The 14,324-nt window shown below is 39.8% G+C and overlaps 5 protein-coding genes across 5 annotated transcripts; 3 read left to right on the top strand and 2 right to left on the bottom strand.

Moving 5' to 3' along the window:
• Positions 1-3,858: 3,858 nt before the first annotated feature.
• On the top strand, positions 3,859-5,964 carry LOC124198881 (fibrous sheath CABYR-binding protein-like). Its single transcript, XM_046594948.1, has 3 exons — positions 3,859-4,027; positions 4,150-4,296; positions 4,373-5,964. The coding sequence occupies exons 1-3, from the start codon at positions 3,945-3,947 to the stop codon at positions 5,649-5,651; spliced, it is 1,509 nt and encodes a 502-aa protein (XP_046450904.1). The 5' UTR covers positions 3,859-3,944; the 3' UTR covers positions 5,652-5,964.
• A 142-nt stretch (positions 5,965-6,106) lies between these two features.
• LOC124198886 (ganglioside GM2 activator-like) lies at positions 6,107-7,283 on the bottom strand. The gene is made up of 5 exons (XM_046594952.1): positions 7,124-7,283; positions 6,936-7,021; positions 6,715-6,827; positions 6,442-6,607; positions 6,107-6,354 (listed from the first exon to the last, which is right to left on the bottom strand). The coding sequence occupies exons 1-5, from the start codon at positions 7,203-7,205 to the stop codon at positions 6,253-6,255; spliced, it is 549 nt and encodes a 182-aa protein (XP_046450908.1). The 5' UTR covers positions 7,206-7,283; the 3' UTR covers positions 6,107-6,252.
• Positions 7,284-8,813: 1,530 nt separating this feature from the next.
• Positions 8,814-9,959, bottom strand: LOC124198885 (ganglioside GM2 activator-like). Its single transcript, XM_046594951.1, has 5 exons — positions 9,776-9,959; positions 9,618-9,703; positions 9,388-9,500; positions 9,128-9,293; positions 8,814-9,039 (listed from the first exon to the last, which is right to left on the bottom strand). Exons 1-5 carry the CDS (start codon positions 9,855-9,857, stop codon positions 8,938-8,940), a joined length of 549 nt encoding a protein of 182 aa, XP_046450907.1. The 5' UTR covers positions 9,858-9,959; the 3' UTR covers positions 8,814-8,937.
• A 1,049-nt stretch (positions 9,960-11,008) lies between these two features.
• On the top strand, positions 11,009-12,119 carry LOC124197391. The gene is made up of 5 exons (XM_046592831.1): positions 11,009-11,160; positions 11,271-11,356; positions 11,463-11,575; positions 11,658-11,823; positions 11,916-12,119. Exons 1-5 carry the CDS (start codon positions 11,076-11,078, stop codon positions 12,015-12,017), a joined length of 552 nt encoding a protein of 183 aa, XP_046448787.1. The 5' UTR covers positions 11,009-11,075; the 3' UTR covers positions 12,018-12,119.
• Positions 12,120-12,961: 842 nt separating this feature from the next.
• On the top strand, positions 12,962-14,053 carry LOC124197780. Its single transcript, XM_046593325.1, has 4 exons — positions 12,962-13,174; positions 13,267-13,462; positions 13,559-13,706; positions 13,787-14,053. The coding sequence occupies exons 1-4, from the start codon at positions 13,075-13,077 to the stop codon at positions 13,877-13,879; spliced, it is 537 nt and encodes a 178-aa protein (XP_046449281.1). The 5' UTR covers positions 12,962-13,074; the 3' UTR covers positions 13,880-14,053.
• The last annotated feature ends 271 nt before the right edge of the window (positions 14,054-14,324 follow it).

The following is a 14,324-nucleotide window of genomic DNA, read 5'->3' as shown; positions in this document are numbered from 1 at the left end:
AGAGTCCCGTCCGGCGAGCAATAAGCGGCTACATCGATGGTTCGGCAAGCGGAGTTGGATATCTGCTGGCAAATTTGCTTGGACAGCGTTCTCTGTACAGATCCAGTGCCAACTGAGGACGGCATAATCAAACCCGTCAACCACTGGCCAGCTGCTTCGAATCCCTGGTCGATTTTGGTTAGTTCCGTTTGATTGATGTAAGCTGTACACGATCGAGCGAATAATGCCGGACAAGAAGTGTACCAAGATGTGGTCATATTCGTGCACAATTGGCGCATCCGACCGGTCAACATCTCGTTGAGTTGTTGAACACTTTTGTCTTTGAAATCCGTCGATGAGAAAAGTCCAGTCGTCATGTCGTCCACTGACCGTCGGATGGAATCGACGAGCTCCGAGTGTCGATCGTTGTGATCGAAAAGACTCATGAACGTCTGATACAAAGGAAGAAGTAAAACTTTGAAGACAAGTAATTTCTCGTCGATGAAGAGTCCAATCAAGCAGATAACGTGGATGAGAATGGAAAAGCCGTTGATTAAGAGACTGAGCATGGGACCAAAGAAGAGTTGAGCTTCTATGATGAGCCGGAGAACACCACCCAGAAGTGGAATGGCCAAATGGATGAAAGTCATGACACCCATCGCCGGCAGCCAAGTCTGGACGTACAGAGGACTGCCCATGAAAATAGCCACCCCAATAAAACACCATGTTATCAACCAATTCCGGTAATAGAGATGGACAAAGTAGAAAAGGCCGGACGTCAGGAAGCCGAGGAGGACGTTGAATAGAAGCGGATTGAATTTTCTGCACTGCAGATGAAATGGGACGAAGCAAAAACCCGCCAAAATTGAATACACTCGGTGATTCCATCTTTCGCCGACCGAACTCAAACCGCTAACGTCTTCCGCAGCGTGAATCAATGCCACTCCCAGTTGCTCCAGACAGTCTTTGACGTCATCCACTAATCGCTTCAGGATCAACACACTGCGTTCAAAGCCAGCCTGTGCTGGCAAGGAGGTGGCAGTGACGTTGGCGGCTTCACATTGTTTCTCGTAAACTTTTCCGCTCAAATTGTTGAAAAAACCGGTTGCCAACGGGAGTTGTGGACATTCCGGAATGGACTCGCCTTTTCTTGTGTACCAAATGGTAAAAGCGTCGCAGACAGTCAGGACGTGCTCCGACTCGTAATTAATTTCTGACTCACTAAGAACTATTAACCCGAGACACAGAACAATTACGGTCAACATTCTACTCTAAAACTAACTATAATAATAGCTATCAATAAATATAGGCCTGTGAGAGAAAGCTTAAAATTTTGGTCGATTTTCTAAAATTCCGTAGACGGAACCGGAAATTTAAGAAATCCTATTTCTTAATAAGAATTCGAAAGTGCGTTAAGTACGTATCTTATAATAAAAATAATAAATGGGGAAAACAAAAGATTTAAACTGGTTTTAATGAAAATTTATTTGCTCAAAATTATTGAATTCATCTTTAAATGAAAGAAACGTGAATTATAGTTTAGCAATTCAACTTTTTTGTTCACTTCAAGTTTCCGTTCCTGGCGTGGTAGAGGTCGGCGACGAACATCATGAGCAGTAAGCAGATAAGAAACCAGAAAAAATGCCATGCATAAGTGTCGATCAATTCGACGGATTGCTGGGCTGAGAGCGTTGTCGTGATAATTCTCGTCATTTTGGTGGTATACACGAGAAGTAGCGTCCGAAAAATTTGAAAGTGATCAATGAGCGGAGTTGTGGCCTTATATAGACATCGGGATGAAAATGCTAACTTGCAAAAACGACGGATTAATAGATCTATAAAAGAATAAGGCTCCGACGTAAAATCAGCAATAAGTTAATTGAACATTATTGGATTAAATGGGAACTCTTTCAGTCGATGTCAAACGAGAACACAGTGATAATACGTTAATTTAAAATAAATTCCGAACTTTGTCATCTGAGGACTAAACTCAAGCGCTAATTCCAATCGATTGATCCAATTTCAATCAGAACCAACTATCGCCATCTATGTCCAAGATTCTTGTGCTATCGCTCAGTCTGAAAATAAAATAAAAATAAACCCAAATGAAATTAATAAAAAAAAATTATTTAAATTAACCTTGAAATTAACGAAAAATGGAATAAATTCGTTTAAATTGGATCAATTCAATAATATCGATATTAAAATTTAGTTAACGAACCACCAAGGGAGGCGTGAAAAAAAAATTGCTGGAAATAGAATTTTTCAAATGTTGTCATTGATGCCGGAACGAAAACTCGAATAGACGGACGTATGACCACTTTCCTCGTTAGTTTCACTTTTCCTTAAATTCGGCTCGGCACAACAGAATAAAAAGCGTCCAGCAGTTACCCTGACGATTTGAAAACGAATAAACTTGTTTTCTCTTTTATTATATGATGCAATATAACGCAATATAAATAGCGGAAGCGAAACGTTGCGTTATTCTATCTATTCAGCAGCGTCAGTGCCGCAACTAATTGCCTGCGTTTGAGTATCACGTTGAAATGTTATCATTGCTCTTTCGAATTCCTGGCCCTCAATTAAATATTTTTTTCTGAATTCAAATTTTGAATAAGGACTTATAATAGCGATTATTAATGTCACTCGCATGTCATATACGTCCAGCCATCATGTGGTCTATACAGCGACATAATTATCACGCAGACACTACTACACCTTTGTTTGCGCAACACTTGTAACACCGGCAAAAGGTCTGAAAAAAAAAACTGGGAGAAAGCGACGTGCCTGGCACGAACCTGACGCCATCATACACACAAAAAAAGTGTTTAGTCAATTTTTTGCAATCATTTTCTGGGTATTTCTATCGTGTTACACTACTAATTAAATTTTCTAGAACAGGATTGGCGTTGCCATGAAAGCAAAAAAATTTTCAGCAGAAAGAATACCAAACCAGATCCCGATAAGCTAGATCGAGCTAGATCAACATCCCTGCATGAAGTTATTCTTATATTAACGAAAAAAGATCGAGATTCGATAGAAAGATATAAAATTATACACATCTAGCTATAATATATCAAGAGGAACGGCATGTGGAAAAACATGTATTGGTGGAAGTTGGAACGGGCGAGAAAGTGAACATAATATTAATGGAGAAAGGTGGTAGAGGAGAAATGTCGACATGAGCTGCAACTCCTGGAAATATAAGGTTTTACGTTTCTCGTTAAATTTATTTTGCTATCTGCGTATAGTCCAAGTGTGTTTTCACGCTTAAGACTTAAAAAAAAATTGTAAATAATAACCGTTTTTAAACTTGAATATCAGACGAAGTCCTTGAAGTGTTAGACTGTTAGCTAATTAGCTACAATGTTTTCTCTAACAAAGCAAACGCCAACAATCCATTTAAGGTGGTAGCAAGCTTCATACATTTGATTGAAACTGAATGATACACACAGTAACTCTAACACAAACAACAACTTTATTTTTTTCAGATAGTATTTTTAAAAGTGAAAAACAAGAAAAAGCGAAAAATCGTTCAGCTCGCAGGTCGAAAAACTGCCGATAAGTGGGAAATCCACTTTCCCTAGACGACTGTGCCTCGATTACAGGTTCACATTTTTCCTTTCACTTTCTTCGACGACTATACTATAGCGGATCGCCTATGTTGTATTTTTATCCGGTTATAAGCTTGGCATCGGTTTGACTTATCAGAGTGAACCGGTATAATAGTTTTCGGATTTTTTTATTTTGCTCCATAGTTCAGTAATCGGACAATTGCTCTCTAACGCTTTCAGATGTCTGAAAGTTGACTTACGCGCCACAGTCGCCAGGTTCGTATATACAGCACGTATGCGCCGCATATCTAAAATCAGAGTTGTGTCGAATAAAACCAGTGACTTTTACTCTTAAAAAGGTTAGACTGTGAGAGTTGATCGTCACATTCGGTCCAAGTAGCAGCTGGAGAAATGAAGTCGTTTGTATTCCTCTTGCTAATTGCCACAATCGCGTGCATCTCCGTTATCCATTCGGCGCCAGTCTCCCTCACAAGGTTAATACAGTATTAAAAAAGACAAATTTAACGACTTTATCAGGTCATTAGTCTAGAATAAAATTATTTTTTAATATCCTTTCATTTGCTGACGGAATAATGTTTATCGCTTCTTATAATAGAAACAATCATCGAGTTGATCAACCTCTCGGATTTCTTACCAATTTTATTCTGAATAAACGAGCCCGGGTAGTTCAAACTCCTGTTGTTGTCTCCGAAGGGAAGAAACGGGCTGTCGACAGTGGAGCTTCTACTTCTCCACGTTACACGTCAGTTCTTACATTAAATTTCATTTTTTAAAAATTAACTAATTCTTATACATAAGCAAACGTTTGATTCGCACAGGAATACTTACTGGAAATCAATTAAACCAAAGACACTCGCACATTCCGTCAAAACGGACAGCAACGATGCGGGAAAATCGAAGCCAGTGATCGATCTGCTGTTATTCGGGGATCTCACTAATCGCAACCAGAGGACCGCGGAGGTCACTGCGGCCGAAGCAATCCTGGAAGAACTTTCATCTGCCTCCGACCTTGTGGAGGCTCCGGTTGTTGAAATCGTCGAAATAAAAGCGGAAGAAATTCCACCTGCCGAAGTTGAGACTCCCGTTGTTGAACTAGTTGAAATCGTCCAAATTGCGGAAGCAGTTGCCGCACCGGAAACCGTCGCTGTGGCGACGGCAGAAGCAAGTTCCGCTGCAACCGATGCATCCGCAACAGTATCTGCCGCTACCAGCAGCGCTGTTTCTGAAACTGTTGAAAAAGAAAGTCCAGCCAAAGCCATCGAAGTCCCAGTCACCAGTTCGAAAAAAGTGGTGTACGTTGACAATACTCGGGATTTCCGAGTCACTTTAGAAGTAATTAAAGTTGAATTTGATCCTGTTTACCATCACGAATCGACTGTCGAGACCGTGTCTGAGAGCTCTAACGCGGTCGAAAAAGCGCCGGTTGCATCAGTGGAAGCCTCGGCCGGAGCAAGTACTTCCATCAGCACAGGTGACTCTGCATCCGCCACGGCCGTTACCGAAGCTGCCGCCGTCAGCATCCCTGTCGATCTGGTTATTCTTATCGAGACTGATGGTGTTAGCTCCGCTGCTGAAGTAGCACCAGCCGCCGTTGATTCCATTTCTTCTGTTGATGCCATTCCTGGTGTGGATTCAGCTCCTGTCACTGTCGTTGCTACTCCTGTTGTTTCAGCTTCTGCAACTGCAGTTGAAGCTCCTGCAACTGCCGTTGAAAATTATTCTGGAACGGCAGTTGAGGCATCTGCAACTGCCGTTTCAGCTTCTGCAACTGCAGTTGCGGCTCCTGCGACTGCTGATGTTGAAGCCTCTGCAATTGTTGTTGAAGCTTCTGCAATTGCCGTTGCGGCTCCTGCCACTGTCATTGCTATTCCTGTTGTCGAAGTACCAGTTCCTTCTGTAGTTGACTCGGCAGCTCCATATGTTAGACCTGGAGTCACTCCCGAAGCTCCTGCCGTCGGGGCTTCTGATGCGGCAACGAAAACTGGTGGAGTTGAAGGAACAAAAGGTTCCGCAAGTTCCGGAGGTGGAGCCGAAGGAAAAGGCAAAGGAGGCAGATATTGGGAAACCGGAGGTGATTCTGACAGTGAAGAAGATTAAAGGCCATCGCAATAATGAAATGTTTCGTCTGTTTCATCCCACCAATTAAGTTCATCCCTTTTTCTAATCGACAGTTCATTTATTGCGCGTCCGCTACATTTACAAATATCTAAAAGAGCTTTTGATATCTATTAGATCCGTACGAAACAAAATGTATATTCGTTGGGTAGCGTATAATTCGTATCTCAATGACAAAGTCCTTTGATTTTTTCCCCCTCCCCGTTATTCGCACGTAACTAAAGTTTTGAATATAAATTTTGCTTGGCCAAACTCCGGTAACCTTATGTCAAATACAATGTGTAGTTTTCTATTAGCCGATGCAAAACTTCGTTTCACTTATAGTAGACAAATCAATAAAAAAAAAAAAAAAATATGCCCAGAACTAAAAGTGAAAAGAATAAATATTGTTTCGTGTCTACAGTGGTTAAAAATGTCGAATTGATTTTCACAGAGACGACATTTATCATTGTTTATTAGTTACTTGTAGTAAATGAAGGCTACATAAACAATTAGGGTGTATTATATCGAAGCGATCCTGAAAAATATTAGTCTTGGATATGGCCGGGTAATGCTGCATGTTGTTGGCGTTGTACGGCTGCATTTAAGCAGCAAACAAAGTGAAGGATACATCAATGCAACCCAATATGAGTTCGTTGGGTGCTCCAAGGGACGAAATGATTTGAGTGCGGCTTGTGTAATCGCCCTGTATCAAGACAATAGGATTATAGTAAAACGTGATAATCACCAGCAATCAGCAGGGAATATATAATTAAATGCTCCAACGGCTTACAGCGACTCCTCCGTTGATGGCCAGCCAGTCGGCTTCGAAAGTCACGAAGGCATCGGGAGCGTGATAAGTGCCAGCCTCGACTGGGCAAGAGCATGCAACACCGGGCGGGAAGATGGAGCAGACAGCGTCAGGATAGGTGACGAGGGCATCGCAAAAATTAACCGTGCTTTTATTTCGTTACAATTAAGAACGCAAAACAAAAAACACAGGCAAAAATTAATGCTGTGTTGCAACTGGCAAGTTATGATCTATAGGAACGTTTCGTTCACTTACCATGTGCCAGAAATGCCGTTGAAGCAAGGAACTTGGTAGTTGTCGGCGGTACGTGTGGTCACTTTGCGCACCATCAGTCCATCGCCAGCGGTCGCTGCAACACCCGCCACAGTCTAAACATGAGAATAATGTTTTTAAACAACCGTCAATTTATATTACAAACATTTCTTTAGTGGTTATAATATGATTCGAAGCAACGTTTGTTTTCAATTATTCTATACCGTCAAATCCATCAACATTTGACCGGGGACCGCTACGGGATCGGTGAGGATCGATCCGGAGAAAGTAATGGGAGCTCCAGGACCTCCTGCACAAAGAAAAAAAAAATTATAATAATTTCTAATTTCGTAGTTCATTTTTTAAGTATAACAATACGTATACGTCTAACTAAACAAATGAAAGAAATTACCGCAGTTGGTGAGACTATTGATTTTCACCGACTTGGCCGAAACGGTCGCCACCAGAAGAGCTGCAACAATCAAGAATTTCATTTTGTTGTTTAGTTGACTGTGTGTAGACTTGACAAAATTTGCGGAATAAGTGCTAGTACGTAATGTGGGTAGATCGCAACCCTCCTTTTATACATATACGCCGGACAAAAATTGTCGTATAGCAAAACCTGTTTTTTTCGGTTACACTTTATCTTTCACAAATTTTCCCATTTCACAGGGCTTGAGAGAGATATAGTGGCTGATCTGCTGATATAGACATAGATACATTTACCACATTGTATTATAATACATGATAGACAAGTCAACTCAAATTTTGAATGGTCAAAATAGGAGTTTGTTCGCTGCTAAACGTATAGTCTATGGTTCCTGCCGTTATATAGCTGAAATGCTTCAAGCTAGTTTGTTGTGCGCTGAATAATTTAAAATATAAGTGCTCGATTCACCCAATTTTTTATGGCTGTACTCACAGAGTGTCATGTCAAATCCTTATTTAGTGGTGGATTATTGTCCTTGTTAATAGTGTGGTATAGCCTATCTCTTGTTCATCTGCACCTTATCAGAGATGACGGTGTTTGTAGTTAACACAACAACGGTAGGGAATCCCAATCGACATTCAAATAAAGATATTGCAGTCTTTTTTTTTATGATTATTATTATTTACCCCAAATGTAGGGCATAAGATCGTATCTGTCGTATATCGCGTCACCTACCCAGTTCAAATAAAATGTGGCGCATGAGATTTGTAAATATCTAGTCCTGTTTTTTTCCCCTGCACTGATGTCTGATGCCGGCAACCACTGAAGTAACAACAGCCAAGATAAATTATTGTACAAAACTCAGTAATGATGAACGTTGTCCCTGCTGGATCAACTCGGGAATCAACAGTAAACATGATAGGCTGTTGCAGCATATACTCGTTAAATTGTACGGTTCCAGCAGTTATAGCTTTATGTGTGTAAACTTGAAGAATTTACCAAAACGAATCCAAGATGTGGCCCAGTAGGGCTGCTGGACAGCTATACACTTAGAAATGAGAAAAGATGTTTAACGTATCTGCTCTCTATAAATTGCGTCATGCAGACCCACATATTAGTTCACACAATAGATGGCGTTGACATTGATTTCTAAATATCTAGTCCTGTTTTACCCCCACTGATGTCTCATGTCGGCACCCCGAAGTTAAGACAAAGTTTTTCAAAACAGGTTTTAGAACATCGTATTGCTTGAACCAGCTATAAGCAATAAACGACAATAAACAGGAAACATGATAAGCTTTTGCAGTAGAATATACAAGCCTTGGCCGGAGCAAGAATACTTCCGGCACAGATGAGTGAATCAGGCGAAAGAATGCCAGATAAATGACCCCAGCCATCAATCTGATTTTTCCACTAGTCGCATATGTAACAAATGTTGTGGATACATTTGTTGAATCTGTCGAAACCACTGGAAAATAATTTAGTCAAATGATTCACCGTGTTTCTAAGATGTTGCCAATGTTGCGGTCAGTACATATCTTTTTGGCTGTTGCCAGGAGAAAAATTTCAACTCCTTTTTGGACATCCATTATTAATTTGTCGATAATTATATTTCACCCAAAATGAAACAATGAAGCTTTATCCGTCAACAGATATGTTAACACAGCAGAGATGAAATTAAATGTTTGTTTATTTGTCAACGTTTGTCACTCAGTAAATGATGAGCATCAACAAAGGGTGCATCAATGCAACTTTAAAAAAAATACTGTCTCGGGTGTGTCAAGTTAAAGTTATATTTAAGCAGCCACCAAAGTGTAGGCCAAATCAATGCAGCCCAAGACGAGCTCGTTGGGTGCTCCAAGGGCAGAGACAACTTCAGTGCGGGTGGTGTAATCACCCTATAAAATCAGAATCATTTATAACCAAATAAGCAGCAAATAAAGTTAAGTATCAAGAGAAGGCGAATGAAATATTCGAATCGCTTACGTTAACTCCTCCGTTGATGGCGAGCCATTCGGCGTCGAATGTCACGAAAGCATCGGGAGCGTTGTAGGTACCAGCGGCGATGGGGCAGGAGCATGGGAGATCGGGAGGGAAGATGGAGCAGATGTATTCGGGGTAGGTGGTAAGAGCAGTGCACAAATCAACCGTGCTTTTGATTTGGTTGGTAGAACGCAAAAACGAATACAAACATTAGATGACAAGTTATGAGCTTATATTAGGAATGTTATTTGTTGTTTTCTTACCAAGTGCCAGCAATGCCGTTCAAGCAAGGAACCTCGAAGTTGTCGGCGGTGCGGGTGGTAACTTTGCGGACTTGGAGTCCATCGCCAGCAGTTGCTGCAACAGCCGCGACAGTCTATACATGAATAATATGTTAAAAATAGAAGATTTAGTAAAAGCACCTTCTAATAATTATGATGCGATTTACATCATGCGATTTACAAAGACATGTTGGATTGTTTATTTTATTTACCGTCAAATCCATCTTCATTTGACCGGGAACTGGTACTGGATCAGTCAGGATCGATCCGGAGAAAGTAATGGGAGCTCCAGGACCTCCTGCGCAATGAAAGAAATAACATCGTATTTATATTAACCTATTTAACTAAGAAAGAAAATGAATGAAATTACCGCAGTTGGTGAGACTTGTGATTTTCACCGACTTGGCCGAAACGGTCGCCACCAGGAGAGCTGCAACAATCAAGAATTTCATTTCGTTTTTTTTTAGTCGACTTGGCAAATTACAACGAGAGTTGATCTGTCGTGAGCTAGTACGAATAATGAAGTATCACAGCCGTCCTTTTATACCGCTATACTGACGTCAAAATGGTCCTCAGCAAGCTATATCTAGTTTTTTGTTTTATCTCATACAAATACTCCAATTTTGACTGCTAGTTTAGGAGAGTTAGGTACGATTGGTATAAGTATTGATGTTCTGCTGATTACACATTTCGAGCTCTTATACCATTGGTTACTTAAGACATCATAAAGAAGCCCAATGAAGGGTGGCTAAAATATAAATTGTTTCGTGAAACGTATGCCCCAAACTAATAAACTATACTGCCATGAATGCTTCAAGCGCTTCCATATCTTTATTGACACAATTCACAGCAACCAAAAAATGTAAACATTCAACATTTTTTCTGTACATGAATTTATCTGTAATTATAAATATTACAACGTGCGTAAATAATGTAAAATTGTAAAATGTAATAATGTAGTAATTTGTTTTACGGTGCTGCACCTGCACACATCGTGATTAGTGTTACCGTTACGTTAATAAATATTTTTGGGCTGGATTTTTATTGTAAACAGTTACGTATATTACTTATTCTTTCTCACATACGTATACCTTATCTAACTTATTCAATGACGTACATTGGTAAGTAACATGTATATAAACACCCCAAATTGACATATTATTTATTGGCCTTAGACACCGAACCCAGAGAATAGCGCCCAGCAGTTCACGTCGAAATAAAGGTAATCCAGTAAAAAAAAATTACTCAAAACGAACCCATGATCGACTCAGCGGGGCTCGACAGTTAAGTGTATAGATAACGGAAGAGATATCGTATTTATGTATCGCACCATATAACCCACACAGTTCAAACAAAAGTGGCATGGAGTTGATTTGTATATAGTCCTCTTTAACTGATGCCCGCGTGATGGAACCACTGAAATAACAAACAACAAAGATAAATCTATTTAAACAAAACGCATAATTTAATAGGACTACGTGAACCAACACAGAGTGAACAGGAAACTTGAAAGGTTTTTGAGGTGAATTCTGACGTCTCATGAGAATGATAGCCATATAAGAACCCGTATAAATAACACCAGTTCCGCTTTGAATGATATTAGTCGCTCCTGTTCCGCGTTTTTGTCGACTAATAGACTTTCGGTAATATATAAGAATTATTCTATAAAAATGAAATTCTTGGTTGTTGCAGCTCTTTTGGTGGCAGTCGTTTCCTCTAGCGTCATCGTTAGGAAGAAGGGGCTTCAGGACTGTGGTATGTTGAATTCTTGCTGCTTTCCAAAAGTTTCGAATACATTTAACATATTTACGAATACAATCATCCGGGCTAAACGACTTTAATATTTAACTCTAAATGTCATTTAGGTCCTGCTGGATCCCCCATTTCTTTTGCTGGAGACGTTCTTCAAGATCAGACCCCAGTTCCTGGCAGGCTCTTCATGGATTTGACGGTAAATCGCACACTCACTAAATCAATACAATTGAAATGTGTGTTTTATATTCGATTATCATCTGTCATCATCACAATTATAATAGCTATAACATACGTTCACATAGACTACAACTCTGATTGAAGCCACTGCTGAAGATAACTTGCAAGTTCGAAAAGTTACGACCCGTACCACCGACAACTACGAAGTTCCCTGCCTGAACGGAATCGCTGGCACCTGGTAAGTTTCATAAAAATTTACAGTTAAAATATTATACACATTACGACTCACGCCCATTAAAAATTTGATCCCAAAAATGTAGCACAATTGAACTGTGCACTGCGATTGCAACCTACCCAGAATACGTTTGCACTTTATTCCCGAACGACGTGTCCTGCTCCTGCCCACTCGCTGCTAGCGTCTACTACAATCCTTCGGCTTACGTCACCTTCACTTCTGAATGGCTTGCCATTGACGGAGGAGTTAACGTAAGTGATCAAAAGCATATATGATCCTCTTTATTAATGAAAAGAGCGCAACTATTTCGCTAATTATTATTTCTCGATCCGCGCATAAATAGGGTGACTACAACACGCGCACCGAAGTTGTTGCTAACCTAGGCTTCGCCAATGAAACCATTTTGGGCTGTCTCGATCTGCAATACACGCTGGTTGCCATCTAGACTTTCCGTTTTGAAAAAAAAAATATTACTTGCTGAGCTTTGATTTCTTATTAATCTAATGTCATTTTAAAAATGCTAAGAATAATAAATCTTAATACTGGATCTTATTTGCGTGTAAAACGCTGTAATCTAAAATCGAGTGTGCTGTAAATATCATTAACCCATCATGTCGTGCATGTCATTAAGGTGAAATGCATCAAATATGGTGGTTTTAAAAATGTTATTATTAGCAGACTTCCTCGTTCTTGCCTTCTTCATCGATGCAGTGCTTGATGACTAAACATGACATAGAAACAAACTATTACCCTATGCAAAGATAAAATAATGAAGATAATACCATCAGGCGCGGTACGACAATTGCCAAGTAGTGCGCGTGCACAGAACACTCAACGTACTCAGTAAACATCAGCTTGATATCATACAATGACTTTGTATGCTCAAATTTGGGTTTTCCTTCTTATCAGAACAATAATACTGTTGCGCTTATAACGATCGGTTTTGGTCGCGTTTTACCGCAATGATTCCTGTTCTATTAATTGTTATTGAATTGAATAATTGCGCGTCTATTGCAGATATCTCTCTTGGTGCCACAGTCGTTTATTTCTTCCGGTTTCTTTCAGCTTCGTCCGAAAAGAAGTTTAAGAAAAGTATAGCATAATAAATTCGTAATTTCATGCAACCTTGCGATAAATTAAAATCGAAAAATAAACTGTTAGTCTAGATTAAAATGTTTAATCACGAAGGCGATCACGACAAAATCTATGCCAGTCGGTAACGTGACGCTGTACACCAAAAACATTTCAGAACTTTTTCACATTTTCAGTGCGTCAAATCGATATCAATTTTTGGCTTGTTTGTTGACTCTTCCGTCATTTGTCTTATCCTTTTTGAGGGCAGAGAAAATTTTATCTTTGACGAGGGGCAGAGCAAATGTTTGTCAGATTTTCGTCTGTCTGATTGTTAGGTTGAATGATGGTCTGAAGGTAAACGTGTCAAACATTCAACTGTGCTGTGTGTTCGGCTCGTGCGTCCACTAAAAGATTTCAATCTATCCGGAATGAAACGCCCAGCATTTTCCTTATTTGCTAAATTTGCTCTTCTATTTGTGTATTTGGTTGCCACCCCAACATGGTGCTCTCACACCATTTTGGATTGCGGTAAGAGACATTTTACGCAGCACACCGACTCGCTCTTTTATATTGTGCGCTTTATGCTGCATGTAAATTAATTCATTTTCTTGGAAAAACAGGGGGAACTTCGATTGCGTTCAGTGGACAATCGACTAATAGCGATGAAATAACACTTGTGCCCGGTGGATCGATCGAGTTGTCTGTGACGGCCAGAAGCTCGCAACCCACACCCGAGGGTGTGATGCTCATGAAACTTATCAGGCGAGAATCGGACAATGCCATAGTTCCTTGTCTAGACGGAATTTCAGGCAGCTGGTAATATAGGAATTTTATTTTAAAATGTCATTTATACAATAACGGGTGGATGAACGTTTTAACTATTTGTACAATCTCACTTTTACTTCTATCCAGCCAACTTGACCTGTGCTATTATATGGTCAACTATCCGGATTTGATTTCTCTTCCGGTCTCTACTTGCCCTGTTCCTGCAGCCAGTTACACTTTCAATATCAAATTGTTGTTTAATGAAATATGGCTGGGTGTTAACGGAGACATGCAGGTATATAGTATAAGGCTGGAGTGAATTTGTTCTGTTCAAGTTGGTTTTTTAAATATTGTTCTAATTTTTTTATTTCAAAGAACGCAACTTACAACATGCGGTATGAATTAAAAGTCGCCCAAGAAGTTGTTGGCTGCTTTACGTTTCCATTTACCCTATCAACCGTTTTATGAGGGAATTCGACGAGCTCTAATGTCGCATCGCGCGAAGCTCTTGTGATTAAAAATAAATCCGTTTGTAATGACAAAAAATTAATTAGTTTATAGATTTCGGGATTATAACGCTATTGAGCCCTATATAGAGTCTATTTCTGTACATCCTTTGATAATAAATCATATATAAAAAGATCTGAAAAGAATCTCACTCTCATCAATCTCAATTCGCAGCACTGGTGTCAAATTTTACATTATTTCTGCAAATTGGTATGTAACGTATAAGCAGAGTTCAGATAATATGTTAATTAACATCTAATGGTCTAGTAATGAACTAGGAAAAAAAAGGTAAATTGCAATTTGAAGAGATTGAGGCACCAGCGCGAGCAACAGGCAATTTTGTGATCGGGGCGAAACCCGTAGAGGCGAAAGTTTCTCCCCCTTTCAAGAAGCCGTCGATTTGTTA

The sequence above is a fragment of the Daphnia pulex genome, chromosome 7, assembly GCF_021134715.1.
Source record: "Daphnia pulex isolate KAP4 chromosome 7, ASM2113471v1".
Lineage (NCBI taxonomy): Eukaryota > Metazoa > Arthropoda > Branchiopoda > Diplostraca > Daphniidae > Daphnia > Daphnia pulex.
The sequence above is the reverse complement of the archived record's forward strand: the minus strand, read 5'-3'. Positions and strand labels throughout refer to the sequence as shown.